The 22,500-nt window shown below is 41.4% G+C and overlaps 2 protein-coding genes and 1 non-coding gene across 8 annotated transcripts in view; all 3 read left to right on the top strand.

Annotated features, from left to right (window-relative positions):
* Positions 1-1,637, top strand: part of slc25a10b (solute carrier family 25 member 10b) — a 69,365-nt gene extending 67,728 nt beyond the window's left edge. Inside the window, exon 4 of the mRNA XM_073926290.1 lies at positions 1,495-1,637. Within this exon, the coding sequence (XP_073782391.1) occupies positions 1,495-1,622 (128 nt within the window). The 3' untranslated portion in view covers positions 1,623-1,637. The remainder of the gene's footprint in view (positions 1-1,494) is intronic.
* gcgrb (glucagon receptor b) overlaps positions 1-22,500 on the top strand; it is a 53,987-nt gene that overhangs the window by 20,635 nt on the left and 10,852 nt on the right. For 3 of the 6 annotated variants that reach the window (XR_012382518.1, XM_073907115.1, XM_073907118.1), the window contains exons 2-9: positions 12,709-12,788; positions 14,399-14,495; positions 15,605-15,712; positions 16,340-16,434; positions 16,551-16,654; positions 16,941-17,100; positions 17,521-17,680; positions 18,735-18,795. Coding sequence is in view for 4 of the 6 variants with exons in the window: in XM_073907115.1 (XP_073763216.1) it covers positions 12,738-12,788; positions 14,399-14,495; positions 15,605-15,712; positions 16,340-16,434; positions 16,551-16,654; positions 16,941-17,100; positions 17,521-17,680; positions 18,735-18,795 (836 nt within the window). In the remaining 2 variants the exon portion in view is untranslated. Of the gene's footprint in view, positions 1-12,708; positions 12,789-14,398; positions 14,496-15,604; positions 15,713-16,339; positions 16,435-16,547; positions 16,655-16,940; positions 17,101-17,520; positions 17,681-18,734; positions 18,796-22,500 lie in introns of all 6 variants that reach the window. The other 3 variants (XR_012382512.1, XM_073907105.1, XM_073907111.1) reach the window with 1 other exon arrangement.
* On the top strand, positions 11,840-11,930 carry dre-mir-722 (microRNA 722). The gene has a single exon (NR_030502.1). It is a non-coding gene; the product is annotated as a microRNA 722 (primary transcript).

Here is a 22,500-nt window from a genome sequence, read left to right as displayed (position 1 = left end):
CCTAATTACCCAAACCTGCCTAGTTAACCTAATTAACCTAGTGAAGCCTTTAAATGTCACTTTAAGCTGTATAGAAGTGTCTTGAAGAATATCTAGTCTAATAATATTTACTGTCATCATGGCAAAGATCACTACAGAAACACACACACACACACACACACACACACACACACACTGTTTATTTTATTTTATTCTATTTATTTTCAGATGAATGAAGCGTCCAGCAGAAGAAACGCACAGAAACACAGCCAATTATCAAACACTCTCAAGTATACCGTGACGTCTGATTTGCTTCTAATTTGCATTCTGCAGCATATTGGCTGCTATTGTGAGTACAGCAAAGTGGAATTATCTGCATAATGTGAATTCACATTTTAATTAAAAAACCTGCATGAATGCAAATGCTTTCAGTTTTAGAGGAAACTACTGCAGGCATTTGATAGTGTATTGATTAATAAATACAGGGTCAGAAAAAGAAAAAAATACATTATTTTAATTATTGGCGGTTCATTCTGCTGTGGCGACCCTTAATAAATCAGGGACTAACTGAAGGAAAATGAATTATTCTTAATTTTCTGACTGGCAATTATTTTACATCACGATTGCCATCTGATTTATTAATTTATTATTTTTATTGTATTAATTGTAGACTCTTATGTAATAATATAATAATTGTATTATTAATTAAGCCACTGTAAAAAAAAAAAAAGTGTGCTTGCTCTTGTGTATGTATTTATGTGTGTGTTTTGGACTGAAAACATCTGCTGCAATGGAATGCTGGGATACTGATGACATCACTGAGATCTCTTCATCATGCGCTGTCACACACACACACACACACACACACACTCAGCTGTTCTGTTTGTTTTGCTCTGACAGTGATTTGGCGTGTTTTTGCTGGCTGTCGTCCACATTGTGCCACTTTCACATCTTCAGTGTGTTTTTCTTTTCGTCTCTGCGGCAGTGAATGAATCTTTTTGAATGACTGTGTGTGTTTGTGTGTGTGCGTCATCATTTCAGAGCCGCCAGCCATTCTTCAATCTATTTTTTTGTTCATCTTCTTGTTCTTGTTCTTCGACAAAATCGGTTTGTTTGTTTGTTTGTTTGTTTGTTTGTTTGTTCATATTCTTCATCCTCCAGAGCAGAAGCAACTTCATTCTGAACAAGGAAACCTTGACTTTTAATTGGGGCTGCACAATATCGTTTCAGCATCCATATTGCATTGTTCATTCATTCATTCATTCATTCATACATTCTTTTCACTTCAGCTTAGTCCCTTATTTTTCAAGGCTTGCCACAATTAATTAGATCAATTGGGATTATTTCGTTGGGAAACATAAAATATATTTAAAAAACGAATTACAACCATGTGGAGTTTGCATGTTCTCCCTGCATTCGCGTAGGTTTCCTCCGGGTGCTCCGGGTTTCTAGTCTAAACACATGCGCTATTGGACAATTCATTTAATTCATTCATTCATTTTCTTGTCGGCTTAGTCCCTTTATTAATCCAGGGTCGCCACAGCGGAATGAACCGCCAACTTATCCAGCAAGTTTTTACGCAGCGGATGCCCTTCCAGCTGCAACCCATCTCTGGGAAAGCAATTGTAGAATTGATGAACTAAATTGGCTGTAGTGTATGAGGGTGAATGAGTGTGTATGGGTGTTTGTCAGTACTGAGTTGCAGCCGGAAGGGCATCCACTGTGTAAAACATATCCTGGAATAGTTGACGGCTCATTCCACTATGGCGACCCTTGACAAATAAGGGACTACGCCGAAGGAAAATGAATAAAATAATGATGAAAATGGATTCATGATCTATTTTCAACACAATCTCACAGCAATTCGTAACTTTTTGATTTAGTGGCTAATTCGTATGAATTCATAAGATCTAATTTGTACAATTTAATATGATTTGCTCATCACCCAATGGTGGGGTAGGGGTGGGGTACAACGCCTCCTTTTTAAAATCGTACATTTTCGTACGATTGAACTCGTACAAATTTGTACGAATTAGCCACTAAACTGACAAAACGTAAAATACTTACGTTTCCTCATGAGATCAGGCTGCTATTTTCGCTATTTTAACAATTTTTAATGTTACTTTTGCAAGAAATGCCATCAGTAGATTAAAAATTAGAACAAAAAGTACACTTTACTCAAATGACTTTAAAAACTAACTAAATCACTGAGAATTCGCAAGTGGTCTCTTCTCCATTTATCACATTACTTTAGCAAATGATGACCTGTCAGATGAGAGCATATAAATGTGGTCACTTTGAGAAGTCCAGCCCACTCCACGCCTACATTTTTAAATCCCATTAAATAAAATGACTTGTATCTCATTTGGCTTGATATTCATTTTGGCCGCCGCCGCTGATGTTGCTGTCAGATGGTCATTTTCACCTTCATCTCTCCAATAATACCATTGCTTTGATTCATGTCGCTGGTCATGTGATATTAAAGTCACTCGAGGACACCTTGACGAACAATGACCCAAATGATGAGTTCGCCAGACGTTTTTTACACGATGATCCAATAAGATCGCCTTATATTGCCGGATATTGCATTGAACTGCGTAACCTCAATGAGCACTTCTGTGTTAATGGCTGTCAGAAGCTGTTCTTCTAATGGACATTATCTTTCACTGAGCCAGAGATTATTCATTAAACTTGCTCTCAGATGTAGTATTTCCTTTTAAAGGGATAGTTCACTCAAAAAGTCGTGTAGTCATACTTCATTGGTTGTAAACGTTTATGAAGTTCAGTCTTCTGTTGGACACAATGGAAGATATACTGAAGAATGTTGGAAAAAAGCATCAATGGTACACTGTAAAAAGATATCTGTCAATGAACAGCTTCTGGATTTTGTGATTCACAATTTCCATTGATTTATGCATGTGAATTGCATTATGGGACCTTGATCTCTGGTTTGTTGACGTTTGATGTTGAAAATTCAACTCTACACTGTGACAACAGGATATTTATTGACTTTTATAGAAATAATATATAGAGAAATAAGTCTAATTAACAGAACTGAACAGTAATTAGCAGTTTATTACAAGGTTTTTGTAATGTAATATACAATGCATCCGGAAAGTATCCATAGCGCTTCACTGTTTCCACATTTGTTTATGTTACAGCCTTATTCCAAAAGGTATTAAATCCATTTATATCCTCAAAATTCTACACCTTTTTTCCAACTTTTCAAGGTTAAAAGTTCTTGGAAGAAAGATAAAGATCTCAGTGCAGTTCAAAAGCATAAATAAATGAGGGGGAAAAAAACATGATTTCACAATTTTTAATATATCAGACATTAGCATGTCTATCTTTAAAAAGAGCTAATCTCACTTTCATTTAAACTGCAAAGCAAACCCACAAATAATAACTCAATCAGGCTTTGCGTGATTAAGTGATTTAGCATTTTGATGAATAGGCATCCTTGAGACGTGTACATTAAGCAAAACCCATTGAATTCCATTAAAGAGCCTTGAATAGAGTGTAGAGATGCAGAATGTTTTACAGATGTTAGTTGTATGTTAGTCTCGACCTTTAGCGCATTGCAGTTTAATACATGTGGACCAAAAGTGTTCCCAGAGGTCCAATACTTATCAAGAGTCTTGTTTTAGAAAGCACATTTAATCGCTTTTGCTGCTCTACGCTGATTAACCAACAGAAAAATTGTGTTTTCTTGCTTTTGATCAACAGAAAAACATTCTTTTATGTTGAATCAAGAGATTTTTACAGATTAGCCATGTTATTAGTTCAAAACGATCAATTGCATAAGTATTCACCCCCCTCTGATTAGTGTTTGCTAGATGATGCTTTACCATTGAGTCCTTATTTGCATTTCCGAATTCTTCCATGCTAAAGTTGTCAAGTTGAGACAGGCTTCTGCAATCCTATCCCATAAATGATCTACAGGACTGATGTCTGAACTCTGATTCGGACATTCATACATCACTGTTTTCAAAGCATTCCTGCATATATTTTCCTCTTCATTTTCCAGCTGGAAAGTCAATCTTCTCCCAGATTCTTGGAGACTCCATCATGCTTTCTCTGTCTTTTCCTACATTCATAGATCTTCTAGCATCGCTCCACTGCATGACTCCATCGCCATCATCATGGTTCACAGCTGGACGCTGGGGTTTCTGATGATGTGTAGGGTTTTGTTTACGCCAAACACATCATTTCATCTAATGGCCAACAGCAGACATTTGGAATCATGGGAAGAGTCCCCTTGATGCCTGCTGGTGAACTGGAGCTCAGATGTGATGTGATATTCAACATCGGCCCTCTGTCTGTCATTGTTTTCCAGCTGTGTGAAGCTCTCGGCCATCGGCTACTGTTGTTGAGTCTTAGCCAGGGAAGTTTGTATCTCTGTCAGAGTCATTAGCTGGACTTCCATCAGCAATTGTCAGTGCACATTTTGAATTATAGCATGAGACACAAGTGATGGAAATACCAGTTTTAAAAAGAAATAAACTTCGCTTGGGTTTTGGACCTGTGTGAAAAAGGGTTCATGAGAATAATGGTAGATGGAAACGCATTTGCAGAATAAATTCTGATGCAGTAAACATTTACACTAATGTGACCAATCAGCGGTAAAGTCTAGATCGGATATGCGGCCAGCCGGAAGTGCGACATTAATATAGCAGCATTTTTTTATGACCCTGTATAGCAATAATTAATATTTTTACAGTACTGTGACGGTTGGGTTTAGGGTTGGAGTGGGAAATAGGCGAAAAAAATGCTTATTTTTACTTAGCAAGATGCCCCAAAACTGTATTAAAAACACAGCTAACTCCCAAAACACTGTTAACTCATGTATGTGAATGTTATAATGAAAAATCCTAAAGATGATCCCATTTTACTGCATTTTGCAACTCAAAGAGGGAATTTTCTACTGCAGGGAGCACAATAAACCAAGAAAGATCCCGACTTCTGCCAGAAAAGGCAAACATGTTGATTTTTCTCTAGAGAAATGGTCAAGTAATCAAGAAATCAAGTAATTTTCCTTCAAACAATTGTACATTTTACAGGAAAAAATATTTATTTGTTTTACAATTATTGATATTGTTTCATTTTACATTAAAAACGTAATAATAAAATAAAGTTAATTTTGTTCAATTTGTGTTTTTTTTTCATAAAAAAACAATACAAAAAGTACCGACAAGATAACCGTTAAAATACCGATAAAAGTAGTCATACCGTTAAAACCTTAACGATAGCCATCCGTAATGTTAAGTCAATGCAATGATGCGAATAGACATCCTGTGGCACGAATGAGGCGGTGCGGATGATGCGATCCGCGTGAATGAAGCGGCACGGATTGAAAGTGTTGTGCGTTTGACGCACTTAACATGCAAATAGTCGGAATTGCTCAAGTTGGAAAGTCTAAACCAATCAGGACCTTGTACTCGTAAGGGCGTAATTACGACAGTGCCTGTTGTTGATGTCCCAAGGGAAAATCCTTTTAAGAAAAAATTCTCAGCTCAGCAGTTTTTGGAGGAGTTGATGAACTCACAGAGATGGTGCACCTCTGAATGGACCTAGTGGACACGTTGCTGAATGAATATAGGCTGTTTTTCAGCCTTTCTAAAGCACATGAAGCACTGCTACCATCTTAATAAAATCCACGTTAGCCATTTAGCAATAAAGCTAGAGTCACCGGGCTAGGGGTGTCAAAATTAATTGTTTCTTTGGTGCACCGTGATGCAGACGCGGACAATTCTGTATCGGTTCAGTAATAATCATAACCGGTTATTATGTACTGACGTCATTTATCTCCTATGCGCTCTGTCGCGAGGGAGGTGAGCGCGAGTATTTACAACACTCAGCCAACTCAGGGCCGGCCCGTGGCATAGGCACCATAGGCAAATGCTAAGGGTGCTGTATATCCAGGGGGCGCCAGAAATGAGCGCGGTTCAGTTGGTTTTGTTTTCGATATTCTTGACACACATTCAGTTACAGACGACATTAACTCAAAAACCTCTTACCCTAAAATCATGCTTCCTACAAAAAGACAAAGCTGGTTATGTTTCACAGCTGTCTTTCTTTTTTTTCGCTCCACAACGAGCACTGCTCCGTTTAAGCCCTCGCAATATGTGTTTAGCCGGGAGAGCTCGCTCTGAGAGGAGCTCTCAGCAAGGGACCGTCGGATAAGTGCTTCTTTTTTTCGTTTTTCTGCTCCGCTCTTCGCGAACTCTCCCTGTTGCGAGGGCTTAAGTGTGTGTGTGTGTGTGTGTGTGTGTGTGTTTGTTTCTTTGGTGCTGTCTATGTTTGTGTTTGAATGAGAGACAGTGTGGTGCTGTGTGTCTGTGTGTTTATACAGACAGCTTGTTATAGCCTCCCCTCTAAAATATAACACTGTATATGGAAAGCATCGTCAATGCACCGTGATGCACCGAAATATCGAATTGAACCGAATCGAAGGCATGATAACCGTAACCGAACCGAACAGTGAGACCAGTATAGGTTCACACCTCTACACCGGGCAGACAGAAGCCCTGCCCATGATGCAAATTTAATGTGAAGTGAATTTTAAAGCGAGTAAACTCAAAATGTTCACCTTTCAAGTGATGTACTCTAATTAAATGTACTTAGTTTTTGTAATCTGATTACATAATCAAGATTACATGTAATCTATTACTACCCATCTCACGAATAACCCATTCAATTATGGTTTTACTCACTCTAAGAAATGATCAATGACTTGTAAATCTTACGTTGGTTTGCTGCTTTGTTGATCTGTGGCAAATGCCGCATAATAAGTGCTGTTGGTCATGTAGTCAAACACCAGCCTCAATTGTGTGTGGAAAATAAAATCTCAACTGTAAACATGGAGCATTACAGCCTCTACGATGAAGCAGGAGTGGAAATCCACATTACACACACATCTAATGGTTCAGTTGATTCATGCTCTGTTTATATTTGGTGGGAATGATCCTAATGGCTTTTGAAAACGGTGCTTGAGTTGTTTCAAATCAATAAGCGTTTACCACTGATGATTAATTCATCCCATTCACTTAATGAGAGTATTTAAAAAGCAATGAACTAAAGAGGCTCGGCACACAATCTACTTCAGACACACACACACACACACAAACACAAAATGGCTAAGTGTTATTTTCAGCCAGCCCCTCTCATTTTTTGTATTAATCTTTTTTTTCATTATTGTTAATGACTGATATCTCTCCGTCTTTCCGTCATTTGTGTAGTGACTCCATTATTTTGAGATATGAATGATTTTCTAAAATCTGAAACGGCATGTTAATGGCTGTCTGTGTTTAGCAATAGTACATTTAGTTTAGTTGTTTGTTTGTGTGTTTTTATATATGTTTTTATTCTCTAGGTATTCTCAGGTTTCTTCTTCTTTGCTGAGACTTATTAGTTATTTAGCTGTCTTTTTAGAAAGTAAATTGATGGATACTGTAGATGGATGGAAAGTTGGATAGATAGTTGGATTGAGGGAGAGATAGAGTAATAAATGATTGGACAAATGGATGGATGGAGGAAGGGAAGGATAGATGGATAGATGAAGGGAAAGATGGATGGAGAGATGGATTAGTGGATGAATGGATGGGTGAATAGAGGGATAGCTAGATGGATGAAGGGATGAATGGGTGGATAGAGATATGGATTAGATGATGGATAAAGGGATAAATAGATGGATGGAGGAATGGATGGGTAAATAGAGTGATAGATAGATGGATGGAAGGATAGAAGAATTGATGAATGGAAGGAGAGAGGAGGAAATGGATGGATTAGTGGATTGGATGGATGGATAGAGGGATAGATAGTTGGATGGAGGGATGGATGGGTGGGTGGATAGATGGATAGAGAGGTGGATGGATCGGTGGATATAAGGATAGATAGAGGGATGCATGGGTAGATAGATGAAGTGATGGATGGGGAGGTGGATTAGTGGATGGAGGGATTGATGGATGGAGGGATGGAGAGGTGGATAGATGAATGGATAGATGGATGGAGAGATAGATTAGAGGTTGAAGGGATGGGTGGATAGAGGGATAGATAGATGGATGAAGTGATGAATGGGTGGATAGGTGGATGGAGAGATGGGTTAGTGGATGGATGGTAAAAGGTAAAATAGATGGAGGAATGGATGGGTGGATGGATGGATGGAAGGATAGATAATGGAATATATGGATGGAGAGATGGTTTAGTGGACTGGATGGATAGAGGGATAGATAGATGTATGGAGGGATTGATGGATATAGGGATAAAGGGATAGATAAATAGATGGATGGATGGATGGATGGATGGATAGGTGGATAGATAAAGAGATAGATGGATGGAGAGATGGATAAGTGGATAGAGGGATACATTGATGGATGGGTGGATAGAGAGATAGATGGTTGAAGGGATGAATGGGTGGATGGAGAGATGGATTGGTGGATGGATGGATTAAGGGATAAAATGATTGATGGAGGAATGGATGGGTGGATAGAGGGATAAATAGATGGATGGATGGAAGGATAGATGAAAGAATAGATTGATGGAGAGATGGTTTAGTGCATAGATGGATGGATGGATGGATGGATGGATGGATGGATGGATGGGTGGATAGAGGGATGGATAGATGGTTGAAGGGATGAATTGGTGGATAGAGAGATGGATTAGTGGATGGATAGATGAATGGATGGATGGATAAAGGGATAAATAGATGGATGGAGGAATGGATGGGTGGATAGATAGATGGAGAGATGGATAAGCGGATTAGATGGATGGATAGAGGGATAGATGGATGGAGGGATAGATGGATAGAGAGGTGGATGGGTCGATGGATAGATAGATAGATAGATAGATAGATAGATAGATAGATAGATAGATAGATAGATAGATAGATAGATAGATAGATAGATAGATGGATGGATGGATGGATGGATGGATGGATGGATGGATGGATGGATGGATGGATGGATGGATGGATGGATGGATGGATGAATGGATGGATGGATAGTATGGAAGGATGGATAGGTGGATATATGAAGGGATATATGGAGAGGTGGATTAGTGGATGGAGAGATGGATGGATGGAAGGATGAACAGATGGTTGGGTGAATAGATGGTGGAATAGATAGATGGATGGAGGAAGGGATTGGTGGTTAAAGGGATGGATGGATAGAGGAATAAATGAATGGAGGGATGGTGAAAACCTAATTTTATTGAAATTGATAATTGTATTTAGGTAATATGCAGCTCTCAGTAGAGTAAAATGGACACATGTTACTTTTACCAGTTTTACCAGTGTGTCATCTTATTTCAAAGTGTCAAGAGAAACTTTGGGGAGTTTTAGAAGCAATATTGTACTGCAGATGTGTGTTTGGTGTGTGTGAGTGTGTGAGTGTGTTTACTGCTCCAGCAGGTGAAAATGGAAAAGATGATGTGCGGAATCACAAACACACGCTTCTACAGGCACTGCTGGAGGATTAAAGCGGCGCTAATTAAACACCATTACTGCGGTAAACACAAGCAGACAGTGTATAAACGCAGACCTCACTCCAGCACGATCTGCTGCATTACTGTGCAGGAAAAGTCTCTGAATGAATGAGTGCTGAGTATTTCAGCAGGATTTCTCCTCGTTCTGTTCATTATAAACTCTTACTTGATCTTCATCTTTCCATCTGTGCTTTTCTGTTTTCTCCTGCTGTGAAGGGTCAGTCAGACACAAGAGGTCAACGTCTTTTACTGTGTTTAAAATAAAAAGAAAATCTTTAAGAAAGTGAAGAAAGAACATGTCCTTCATTTCTTACCTAATGTGTCACTTATGTTTGCTTTCATGTGTTTTTCTTAGGGAAATTCAGTTTTTCTGCACTTTTCTTAGTGTTTTCACTTTTATTTAAAGGTGTCGTCGTTTCTTAAGTCACTACTTTAGTATTAATATTTAATTACATGTATTTACTACACTCACCGGCCACTTTATTAGGTACACCATACTAGTACCGGGTTGGACCCCAGAACTGCCTTAATCCTTCATGGCAGAGATTCAACAAGCTACTGGAAATACTGCTCAGAGATTTTGCTCCAGATTGACATGATAGCATCACAGCTGCTGCAGATTTGTCGGCTCCACATCCATGATGCAAATCTTCCGTTCCACCACATCCCAAAGCTGCTCTATTGGATTGAGCTCTGGTGACTGTGGAGGCCATTTGAGTACAGTGAACTCATCGTCATGTTCAAGAAACCAGTCTGAGATGATTGAGCTTTATGACATAGTGTGTTATCCTGCTGGAAGTAGCCATCAGAAGATGGAGACACTGTGCTCATAAAGGGATGGACATGGTCAGCAACAATACTCAGGTAGGCTGTGGCATTGACACGATGCTCAGTTGGTACTAATGGATTCAAAGTGGGCCAAGAAAATAACAACCCACACCATTACACCACCAGCCTGAACCGCTGATACAAGGCAGGATGGATTTCATGTTGTTGATGCCAAATTCTAACCTGACCATATGAATGTGGCAGCAGAAATGGAGACTCATCAGACCAGGCAACGTTTCCTATTTGTCGGACCATTCTCTGTAAATCCTAGAGATGGTTGTGCGTGAAAATCCCAGTAGATCAGCAGTTTCTGAAATACTCAGAGCAGCCTGGCAACAATAACTATGCCATGTTCTAAGTCACTCTAATCACCTTTCTTCCCATTCTGATGCTCGATATGAATTGCAGCAGATCCTCTTGACCATGCCTACATGCCTACATGCATTGAGCTGCTGCCACGTGATTGGCTGATTAGAAATATGGGTTAGTGAGCAGTTGGACAGGTGTACCTAATAAAGTGGCCGGTGAGTGTATACATTTAAGGTTAGGGCATGTAATTATGCTTAATGTATTACAATTACTATATTATTATGAGTAACAAGGACACCTTTAAAAAGTGTTTCATCAATTTTTTTATATGAAGAAAGCGTAAACATCATTTCAACGTCATTTCAGTTTGTTCAGAAATGTATTGAAAGAAATAAAAATGGGAAAAATGTATGGTATTTAATTTGTTCACTGTTTCTGTTCTGTGCAGGTATGTTTGTATGCAGCACCATTGCACAAGGCTACTGTAAACTCTCTGTAGATCATCATATTTTTAACTTATACGATGGCGCAGTGGGTAGCACAATCACCTCACAGCAGGAAGGTCACTGGTTCGAGCCTCGGCTGGGACAGTTGGCATTTCTGTGTGGAGTTTGCATGTTCTCCCCGTATTGAGGTGGGGTGCTTCGGTTTCCCCCACAGTCCAAAGACATGCGGTACAGGTGAATTGGGTAAGCTAAATTGTCCATAGTGTATGAGTGTGACTGAGTGTGTACGGGTGTTTCCAAGTGATGGGTTGCAGCTAGAATGACATCCGCTGCGGAAAACATGCTCGAAAAGTTGGCGGTTCATTCCGCTGTGGCGACCCCTGATGAATAAAGGGACTAAGCTGAAAAGAAAATGAATGAATGCATGATTTTGAGGCCTGTGACTGTGTAGAGGTCAAAGTATATAGGCATGAGACATTGTAACTCTAATAAGGATGTAAGTGAAGATTAAACAGCGCTATTTTACATTTGATTATTCAATTTCGGTGCCTGAATGCAATAAAGTAAAATATTTCACATATTTCTTCCTAATACTAATCCAGAATAATCCCCATTGTCTTCCAGAATAATCCCAAATCGTTCCAAATAGAGTTATCTGGTGAAACTATTCATATCGCAATCAAAACAAAATATAGCAGTGTCGGTTTGTCCCAGAATCCTGCAGCCCTAATCAGGACTGTGTTGCTGTCTGTGTGGCTGCGCAGATGTTGGGGACGTCCAGCGGAGACCTGTGTATTGGAACGGAGTGGAATTTGAAACGTTTTGGCCAAAAATGTAGCCATGGCAAAGGGGTTTTTTGCAGAAACGTTTCAGATTTCGCTCCGTTCTCCGGCTTCGGAAAAAACCTGCTGCTGCCGAGAGGAAGACGAAGAGGAACACATCATCACTCATGTCGTTGATACTGTGTGTGTGTGTGTGTGAGAGAGAGGATTCTGTGTACTGAGGGTCCTGGTTTTACTTTACTTGAAAAATTGGTCAATGTTCTTGACATAGACTGAAGTATGAAGTGTTGATGTTTTGCTGGACTTCATGAGTTACAGAAGGGGTTTGATTAGTCTTTAGTGATTGGCTGATGTTTCTGTGAGGGCGGAGTTTAGGGTCATAGAAACTCTGATAGAAAAACAGTGCGAATCTATGCCATGTCCTCACTAAGATAGGAAAACAAATGTGTGTGTGTGTGCATGTGACCTGTGTGTATGTGTGTGTGTGTGTGTGTGTGTGTGTGTGTGTGTGTGTGTGTGTGTGTGTGTGTGTGTGTGTGTGTGTGTGTTTGTGTGTGTGTGTGTGTGATATGATGGCTTATTACCAGAGGAATGTCAGTGTGGGAAATCTGTGGATTGAATCTCTTCCGCTCCGCAGGGATTCAGCCAAAATAGGAGTTTACTCTTAACACACACACACACACACACACACACACACACACACACACACACACACACACACACTTCGGGTCTGTTCCTGATGATAATGATCATGCTCATTTCTGAGAGGAAAACAATATTGATCACTTGATACTGATAACTCTGTCAGTCCTGCTGGTGTGTGTAGAACATTCCCTCAGTAACCTCAGTGTGTGTGTGTGTGTGTGTGTGTGTTTCTCCTGCAGGTGCTGTGATGAAGAGCGAGTGATGAGGAATGTCCGTCTGTCTGCTGCTGGTCCTCTTCATTCTGACCACACACACGCAGGTCAAACAGCACAACACACACACAAGTCTACTTTACTATAGTCCCTGATTTTCCAGCCCAGGCTCATTATTGATACATACCCCTGTATACATTTCTGGAGAGCGCAAAACATGTCCCCGGAGCTACGCTTTTTTGCAGTTTTTGCTTTAGCAAATCCACCAGAGGCCGCTGTGTAAGTTTTTTCAATTTACTATTATCGCGTAAATCCACCATAGGCCGCTGTCGACTGACTGACTGATCGACCTATCCCACCACCCTCCTCCTTCCCTAAACCCAACCAATAGTATTTTCAAAAGCACCGATTGACCTGCCCACTGCCTTTCCTAAACCCAACTGGCAGTTTTAAAAAGCAATGCAGAAAAAAGACCCTCTCGATCGCCTGATTTATACCACGTTTTCAGATTTGACCACATTCTCACCCTGTAATTCACTTGATTATTTTATTTTTTGGCTTCTGTTTTTGTCTTACCTGCTTTCTGGAACAGTTCTTTGCTGGACTCGACTCCCTTAGTCGCAGTCGATTCCTCTCAAATCATCCCACGTACACGGCGAGCCACTGGACAAACTGATAACAGCAGGAAAGCTGTCCATATGGAGCTAAACTGCTATCGTGAAAAAGAACGGCATAACATCGCCCCCTAGCGTTCGTTTTGAAGATGAAATGCAGCCATGCATACCTCTGGCCACATAATTCGCTCTCTCCAGAAATGTATAAAAGGCTACGCTTTTTTTAAAATGAGCCTATGTTGGGTTTTCTCAGAAGTCACCACAGCAGAGTGAACCACCAATTACTCCGGCATACATTTTGTACGGCAACCCTCCACAGGGAAACACACAGCTCAACCATTATTACATGTTATTACAGTTGAAAATAACGGGCTTCTCATTCATTCATTCTTTCATTTTTTTTTCGGCTTAGTCCCTTTATTAATCTGGGGTCGTTACAGCAGAATGAACCGCCAACTTATTTAGCATATGTTTTACGCAGCGGATGCCCTTCCAGCTGCAACCCATCTCAGGGAAACACCCATATACTCTCATTCACACCTATACACTATGGACAATTTTTTAGCCTACCCAATTCCCCTGTAGCGCATGCTTTTGGACTGTGGGGGAAACTGGAGCACCCGGAGGAAACCCACGCGAATGCGGGGAGAGCATGCAAACTCCACACAGAAATGCCAACTGACCTAGCCGAGGCTCAAACCAGTGACCTTCTTGTTGTACAGGACTACCTTCTGCGCCACTCCGTCGCCCCTAATATTCTTATGTTATTCTTATTTTTGTTTGTTTTGTAATTTAATTGCGAACAACTGAGCTAAACCCTTCTCTAAACCCAACCAATAGTGTTTTCACTATGTGATTAGTGGTTAGTGTTTTGACACATAGCACCAAGGTGTTCACAGCGACCCAAGTTCAATTCCCAACTTGATTTTTTTTGACAATCTGTCCACTATCTCTGCTCCCCACACTTTACTGTCTGTAAAGTCTCCACTGTCCTATCCCGACAAAGGTGAAAACCACAAAAAAATAATTATAAAAAAAATTAAACTTAAGAAAGACCTGCGTCCTGTAAATGTCGACTTTGAACTGTACTCTTGTGTGTCCAGGTGTCTTCTGGGAAATCTCTGAAGCTGCTGCAGGAGCAATGGAGGATCTACACCAATGAGTGCATTCAGAGCTTTATTAGCACACCGCCGGCCGCAGGTCAGAACACACACACTTCTTACATGCTTTGTGTGTTTGTATATTTTGTATTTCTCACATTACGGGGACCAAATGTCTTCACAACTATAGCAGTATTAGTAAATTTTGTCCTTGGGGACATTTGTTTGGTCCCCTTGAAGACAACGGCTCATAAATCTGACAGAATGAAGTATTTTAAAAGTGTAAATATGCAGATTGGGTTGCTAATAAACAGAAATGACTAGAAAATGGCTGTATAAGAATCCCCCCCTACCAAAGAAAAGTGGAAAGTGACTGTAAAAGATATATTTGATATGGAGAAAATCACGTTTTCTCTTAGACACACTATAGATACATTTTTAGGTCAACTTAATTGTCTTATGTTCAAGCCACTTACATTTGTAAAAAGAATTAAGTAAACTTAATTGAATTGTGTTGGTACAACAAGGAGACATTGGGTAGAACCCTGCATTTTTACAGTGTATAACTGTACAAATGAGGTAACATGTTGGCTTGCTGTGGCCTCACAGCAAGAAGGTCACTGGTTCGAGTCCTAGGTGGGCCATTTACAGTTTCTGTGTGGAGTTTGCATGTTCTCCCCGTGTTGGCGTGGGTTTCCTCCGGTTGCTCTGATTTCCCCCACAGTCCAAACACATGCGCTATAGGGGAACTGATTAACTAAATTGACTGTAGTGTGTGGGTGTGTGTGAATAAGTGTGTATGGGTGTTTTCCAATACTGGGTTGCAGCTGGATAGGCATCCGCTGTGTAAAACATATGCTGGAATAGTTGGCGGTTCATTCCACTGTGGCGACCCCTGATGAATTAAGGGACTAAGCCAAGGGAGAGTTATTAAATGAACTGTGTGTGTGTGTGTGTGTGTGTGTGTGTGTGTGTGTGTGTGTGTACTGTTTTTTTTGTTTGGTTTAAAAGGACAGTTTTTGTATAATGACATGGGTATGACCTAGTTGTGCTCTGGTTTATGAGGACACCAGTTTTTTGTGAGGGTTGGGTTTAAGGGGGTGGCATATGGGCCCTATAATAAGTGTTTTTTACTGTATAAAATACATTATGCCTATGGAGAGTCCTTGTAAAACACTAATACCAATGTGTTTTTTGTGTGTGTTTCAGGTCTGGTGTGCAACCGTACGTTCGATCAGTATGTGTGCTGGCCTGATGGACTGCCGGGCACCACAGTTAACGTGTCCTGCCCCTGGTATCTACCCTGGTACAGTAAAGGTAGACCTCTGCAGCACAGACTGCATAGATCAGTGAATATACGGCTCACTCTGACAGTCATTTTTAGTCTTTGGAGTATGTTTTTTCAGAAATAAATGTCCTGTTTTGGGTGACACGGTGGCTCAGTGGTTTGCACAATTGCCTCACAGCAAGAAGGTTGCTGGTTCAAGTCTCGACTGAAACAGTTGGCATTTCTGTTTGGAGTTTGCATGTTCTCTCACAGTACTGGGTTGCAGCTGGAAGGACATCCGCTGTGTAAAACATGCTGGAATAGTTAGCGGTTCATTCCACTGTGGCGACCACTGATAAATAAGGCACTAAACTGAAGGAAAATGAATGAATGTCCTGTTTTCTTATATGAATGTAGACAATACATCTTGCCATTTTCTTTACAAACAGTAATCGGTTGTATTCATTATTACAGGACGGTGGTGTTACAGGACATCTGTAAGATAAAACTAATTTGACTGCACAAGATCCCAAAGAAAGTGTCATTTTAAAAGCAACATGTGTGTTTTTCTGAGGCGTCTTCTGTGGTCTGCTCATTTATGCAAGGTGCTGTATGAATATATGGTGTTTTTGACCAGAACTGTGTGTGCTATTCTGTGTGTATGTGTGTGTGTGTAGTTGATCATGGTCTGGTGTACCGCGTGTGTGGCGCTGACGGCAGATGGGTTCATGGGAAGAACACTAGTGAGTGTGAGCAGGACGACCCCGGACAGGTGACACACACTCCAGCTGAATGACTTGATGAGTCTCTAAATGATGATGCTAATGCTAACACTTTTCTCATGTGTGTGTGTGTGTGTGTGTGTGTGTGTGTGTGTGTGTCCAGAAGCAGTACGGTCAGATCCTCAGTAAGTTCAGAGCCATGTACACAGTGGGCTACTCTCTGTCTCTGGCTGCGCTCACTCTCGCTCTGGGAATATTGGTCAGCTTCAGGTAACTACCAGCCAACATCAACACTGTTGTCCAATGAGTTGCCTAATTAACCTAACTTGCCTAGTTAGCCTAATTAACCTGGATATTAATAATAGACTAATTTATTAATAGATTTGTCATTCACTTTACAAGCTTTGACCAGCCTCAACATTGAGTTTGGCTTTTTAAGGAAGAGCAACAGTGAATGGTGACTGTGACCGAGTGAACATTTAATCTCAGTTACGGTTTGATAATCCCTGGAAGCTTAAATGAAAGTGTGTGTGTGTGTGTGTGTGTGTGTTGTCAGAAAGCTGCACTGCATGAGGAACAACATCCACATGAACCTGTTCGGCTCCTTCATGGTTCGAGCGCTTTCAATCCTCATCAAAGACACGCTGCTGGACCAGATGAACAGAGCCCGCAGCGGACCCAGCCACTACCAGAGCACACGATGGCTGGACACACAGGTCAACACACACACACTAATGTCAACACAAACACACACAAGCTACTACAAGGGCACATGCTGGCTGGACATGCAGGTCAGCACACTCGCACACAAGCCACTACCAGAACACACACAGACTGGACACTCAGGTCAACACACACACAAGCTTAGCATTAGCATTAGCATCATCATTCAGAAGACTCATCAAGTCATTATCAAACACACTTAAGACACTTACACACACATCAACACTACATTGGATGATGAAGACCACAACTCACATGATTCCACCCTCAGTCACGCCATCATAAAATCACACCTTTGTTTGTTGCGAATACACACCCTCTAGTGGCCAAAATTACACATTGCGCCTTTAAATGAGTAATAAAAATGCTTTAATTTGTGTGTGTGTGTTTGTGTTTTGATGGTGTGTGTTCAGACGGTGGTGGGCTGTCGGTCAGCGATGGTGATGATGCAGTACAGTGTGATGGCCAATAACTGCTGGCTGCTGGTGGAGGGTCTGTATCTGCACAGTCTGCTGGTCACCACCGTCTTCTCCGAGAGGAACTACTTCTGCATTTACCTGTGCATCGGCTGGGGTGAGTGAGTGCTCAACACACACTCTATGCAGGGCCGGAGCAAGCTGAACTGCCGATCTAGGCAAAGGACGGGGGGGGGTATTTTGCCGCCCTAGACACAGATATAACTAAGGGCGCGGGTGGTGAGGGTAGTGTCGCGGACGCCGCCCTAGACGCGGATATAACTGAGGGCGCGGGTGGTGAGGGTAGTGTCGTGGACGCAGCCCTAGACGCGGATATAACTGAGGGCGCGGGTGGTGAGGGTAGTGTCGCGGATGCCGCCCTAGATGCGGATATAACTGAGGGCGCGGGTGGTGAGGGTAGTGTCGCGGACGCCGCCCTAGACACAGATATAACTGAGGGCGCGGGAGGTGAGGGTAGTGTCGTGGACGCCGCCCTAGATGCGGATATAACTGAGGGCGCGGGTGGTGAGGGTAGTGTCGCGGACGCTGCCCTAGACGCGGATATAACTGAGGGCGCAGGTGGTGAGGGTAGTGTCGCGGACGCCGCCCTAGACGCGGATATAACTGAGGGCGCGGGTGGTGAGGGTAGTGTCGCGGACGCCGCCCTAGACGCGGATATAACTGAGGGCGCAGGTGGTGAGGGTAAAGTCGCGGACGCTGCCCTAGACGCGGATATAACTGAGGGCGCGGGTGGTGAGGGTAGTGTCGGGGACGTCGCCCTCTCTATTCTGGCGCCCTAGACGCGGATATAACTGAGGGCGCGGGTGGTGAGGGTAGTGTCGCGGACGCCGCCCTAGACGCGGATATAACTGAGGGCGCGGGTGGTGAGGGTAGTGTCGCGGACGCTGTCCTAGACGCGGATATAACAGAGGGCGCGGGTGGTGAGGGTTGAGTCGGGAACGCCGCCCTCTGTATTCTGCCACTATAGGCAGCCGACTAGGTCGCCTCTGTAGACGCGCCGGCCCTGACTCTATGAAGCTGTTCAAACACAACACTACAATCATTCCAGTGTGCTACTTCTCCATTGTATACTTCTCTATCTACATGCTCGACAGACACGCATTACCCACAGACAGCAAGAGTGTTTGATGATGTCTCTTGTGTTGTTGCAGGTGCGCCGCTCATATTTGTGCTGCCGTGGATGACAGTCAAATACCTGTATGAAAATGAAGAGTACGTCTGCTTTAATTTCCTTTACACTCACACACACTAGTGAGCAGAGTTCCACTTAAAACTGTCATTGCATTTGATGCATTTGATGTTTTGTTGGTAATTAAAGTGTGTGAGGATACACTTAAGAAAAGACCAACTGACTGAATCAAAGGCTTTTTCTGCATCAAGACAGCTTGTGACAGAGTCATGGATATGACTGAAGATTTGGAGAGTTTGTCTAACATTGTCCTGTGTTTGACTACCACAAATAAATCTAGCTTGATCAGAATTAATTAAATCCGGGATTAGCTGTTTAAATCGTTTAGCTAGGACTGAGACAAAGAGTTTATAGTTTTATATTTAGTACCGAGATTGGTCTGCAAGATGCACATTCTTTATTTTTCCCTTCTTTTGGGATTACCGAAATAGTAGCTTCTCGCCATGAGGGCGGTAATTCTCCTGCATGTAAAACATGATTAAAACCCGGCAATAGAATAGAAACAAGTTGTTGTCTAAGCATCTTGTTCCATTTAGAGGAGAATCCGTCTGGACCTGGTGACTTGTTTGTTTTAAGCTTGGATATCACTTTGTTTCCTCCTCTGTTATAGCTGCGGATAGTTCAGCATTCCAGTTATTGCTAATTAACGGTAGATTTAGAGAAGTAAGAGTTTTCTCATGATCTGCTTTTTGTTTTTGGGTCTACAGTTTTTTATTCAATTCAATTCAGCTTTATTTGTATAGCGCTTTTACAATGTAGATTGTGTCAAAGCAGCTTCACATAAATGGTCGTAGTAAATTGGAACAGTGTAGATCAGTATTTAGTGTTTAAGTTCAGTTCAGTTTAGCTCAGTTCAGTGTGGTTTAATAGTCACTACTGAGAGTCCAAAAACTGAAGAGCAAATCCTTCGATAGGTAGCTCTACCGATCACAACCCATGCAAGCTAGAGGCGACAGCGGAGAGGGAAAAAAACTTCACCGAAAGGCGAGTGACGAAAAAAAAACTTGAGAGAAACCAGACTCAGTTCAGCATTTTAATTTCTCCGCTGGCCAAAAGTCTTGTGCAGAGCTGCAGTCTCAGCTGTGGAGGCTGGAAGCTGGCCTCAGCGAAGACTCGTCTGAATCAGGAGCTTCACTGGAGTCAGTCTCATGCTCTTCCCTCCTCCATGACAACCAGCGCAGCAGCAGCTCAGGATACGGCCTGGTCCAGGATTATGGAAACCTTGGGATCATCTCGTGGCTGGTCTTGGATGCAGTCAGTGACTCTGCATAGTCTGCGGGCCTCTGGATGAGTATCTCCAGGTGGAAATGGAAAATAAAGAGAATAATTAGCGTAGCTGCTGTTCATATTGTATATAAACTAGATGCAGAAACTTGTGTGGAAACTCGCTAAGTGATGCATTGAGTGTATGCTTAACTAAACAGATAGGTCTTTAATCTAGTTTTGAACTGAGAGAGTGTGTCTGAGCCTCGGACGTTATCAGGAAGGCTATTCCAGAGTTTAGGAGCCATAAAGGAGAAGGCTCGACCTCCTTTACTCGACTTTGCTATTCTAAGAAGCTCTGAGTTTTGAGATCTTAAAGAACAAGTTGGATTGTAGCGAGACAGAAGGTTGGTTAGATAAACAGGAGCTAGATTATTTAAAGCTTAATAGGTGAGAAGCAAATTGCATTGTTAGTTTACATAGTTTACAATAGTTTACAGAACAAACCAATGATTTGCCTAATTACCCTAATGTTAACCTAATTTATCTAGTTACGCCTATAAATGTCACTTTAAGCTGATTACTAGTATCTAGTCTAAAATTATTTACTGTCATCATGGCAAAGACAAAATAAATCAGTTATTAGAGATGAGTTATTAAAACTATTAAAATTAATTAATAACTATTAAAATTAATTAATGATTAAAAATGTGTTGAAAGCAATAGTCTCTCTGTTAAACAGAAATTGGGGAAATAAATATGCAGGGGGGCTGATAATTCTGTCTTCAACTGTGTAAAAATATATAGACAGCGATAGAGAGGAAGAGAGTGTAAATCCTGCAGTTTTGTCAGATGTGGAATAGGTTTGTGTGGGATCTGCACAGATATATGAGGATAAAAGCATCAGCCGGTGGGACTCTGAGCTCTTTATGAGCCCTTCACTCCACTGATCTCCCATAATGCTCCTGTTCTGACAGAAAAACTGATGAGACGAGTCATAAAGAGGCCCAGTGCTCTTAAATAATACACACACACATGAAGAACTCTTGCACGTATGTGAAACGCTGGGATTTCACTACTCACTATAGGTCAACAGGGTGAAAAATGTCAAATAAGACTAATAATTATCATCATTCTTCCACAGTTGAGTGAGATTAGAATTTAAAAATAATAAAAAATTAATTAATTAAAGTGTTCTAGAATGTTAAATATGCAAATGAGGCACTGTTTTGTTAAATATGCACACATTTATAGCACAAAAATCTGAACAATGGATAAAATCAGGTTTAATTTTTATATATTACAGTCAAAAGATATTCAACAGCCACAATTAACGGTCGAATAACAAACAATCAGCCAGTTAGGTTTATAAATAGGGTATGCATGATCTTATTCCTCAATAAAAGCCTTCAGAATACCAGAACTCAATCAAATAAACTGAGAAATGAACTTTTAAATAAGTATTGTATTTTAAATCTATAGCTGTATATTGATAAAGACAGACGCACTCGTCTTTACAGCTGCATGAGTATGCATTATTAGAAATAATTATTGAGCTGCTGAGGAAAAACCGCCTATGTTCAAATAACAATGAAGCAGACTGTTGCCATGGCGCCAGCTAATTAAAGACACCTGCTTCTTATAGTTTGAAGGGTAATTAGGGTTCAGTTTTGGAGCACAAAACTCAACTTCTGGGTTGTTTCTGATATTGCCACTTTAATAGGTACATCTGTTCAACTGCTCGTTAACTCAAATTTCTAATCAGCCAATCACATGCCAGCAAATCAATGCATTTAGGCATGCAGACATGGTCAAGACGATCTGTTTAAACTGAGCATCAGAATGGGGAAGAAAGGGGATTTAAGTGACTTTGAACGTGGCATGGTTGTTGGTGCCAACGGGCTGGTCTGAGTATTTCAGAAAATGCTGATCTACTGGGATTTTCATGCACAACCATCTCTAGGGTTTACAGAGAATGGTATGGCAAAAAGGAAATATCCAGTGAGCGGCAGTTCTGTAGTCGCAATTGCCTTGTTGATGTCAGAGGAGAATGGCCAGACTGGTTCCAGTAACTTAAATAAGCACTCGATACAACCGAGGTCTGCAGAAGAGCATCTCTGAACACACAACATGTCCAACCTTGAGGCGGATGGGCTACAGCAGCAGAAGAGCACACCGGGTGCCGCTCCTGTCAGCTAAGAACAGGAAACTGAGGTTACAATTCACACAGCCTCACCAAAACTGGACAATAGAAGATTGGAGAAATGTTGCCTGGTCTGATGAGTCTCCATTTCTGCTGACACATTCGGATGCTCAGGTCAGAATTTGGCATCAACAACATGAAAGCATGGATCCATCCTGCCTTGTATCAGCGGTTCAGGCTGGTGGTGTAATGGTGTGGGGAAGATTTTCTTGGCACACTTTGGGCCCATTAGTATCAATTGAGCATCGTGTCAACGCCACAGCCTACCTGAGTATTGCTGCTGACCATGTCCATCCCTTTAAGACCACAGTGTCTCCATCTT

This window comes from Danio rerio, chromosome 1 (genome assembly GCF_049306965.1).
Source record: "Danio rerio strain Tuebingen ecotype United States chromosome 1, GRCz12tu, whole genome shotgun sequence".
NCBI classification, from domain to species: Eukaryota; Metazoa; Chordata; class Actinopteri; order Cypriniformes; family Danionidae; genus Danio; species Danio rerio.
Note: the sequence above shows the minus strand (reverse complement) of the source record. Positions and strands in the feature narration are given on the sequence as shown.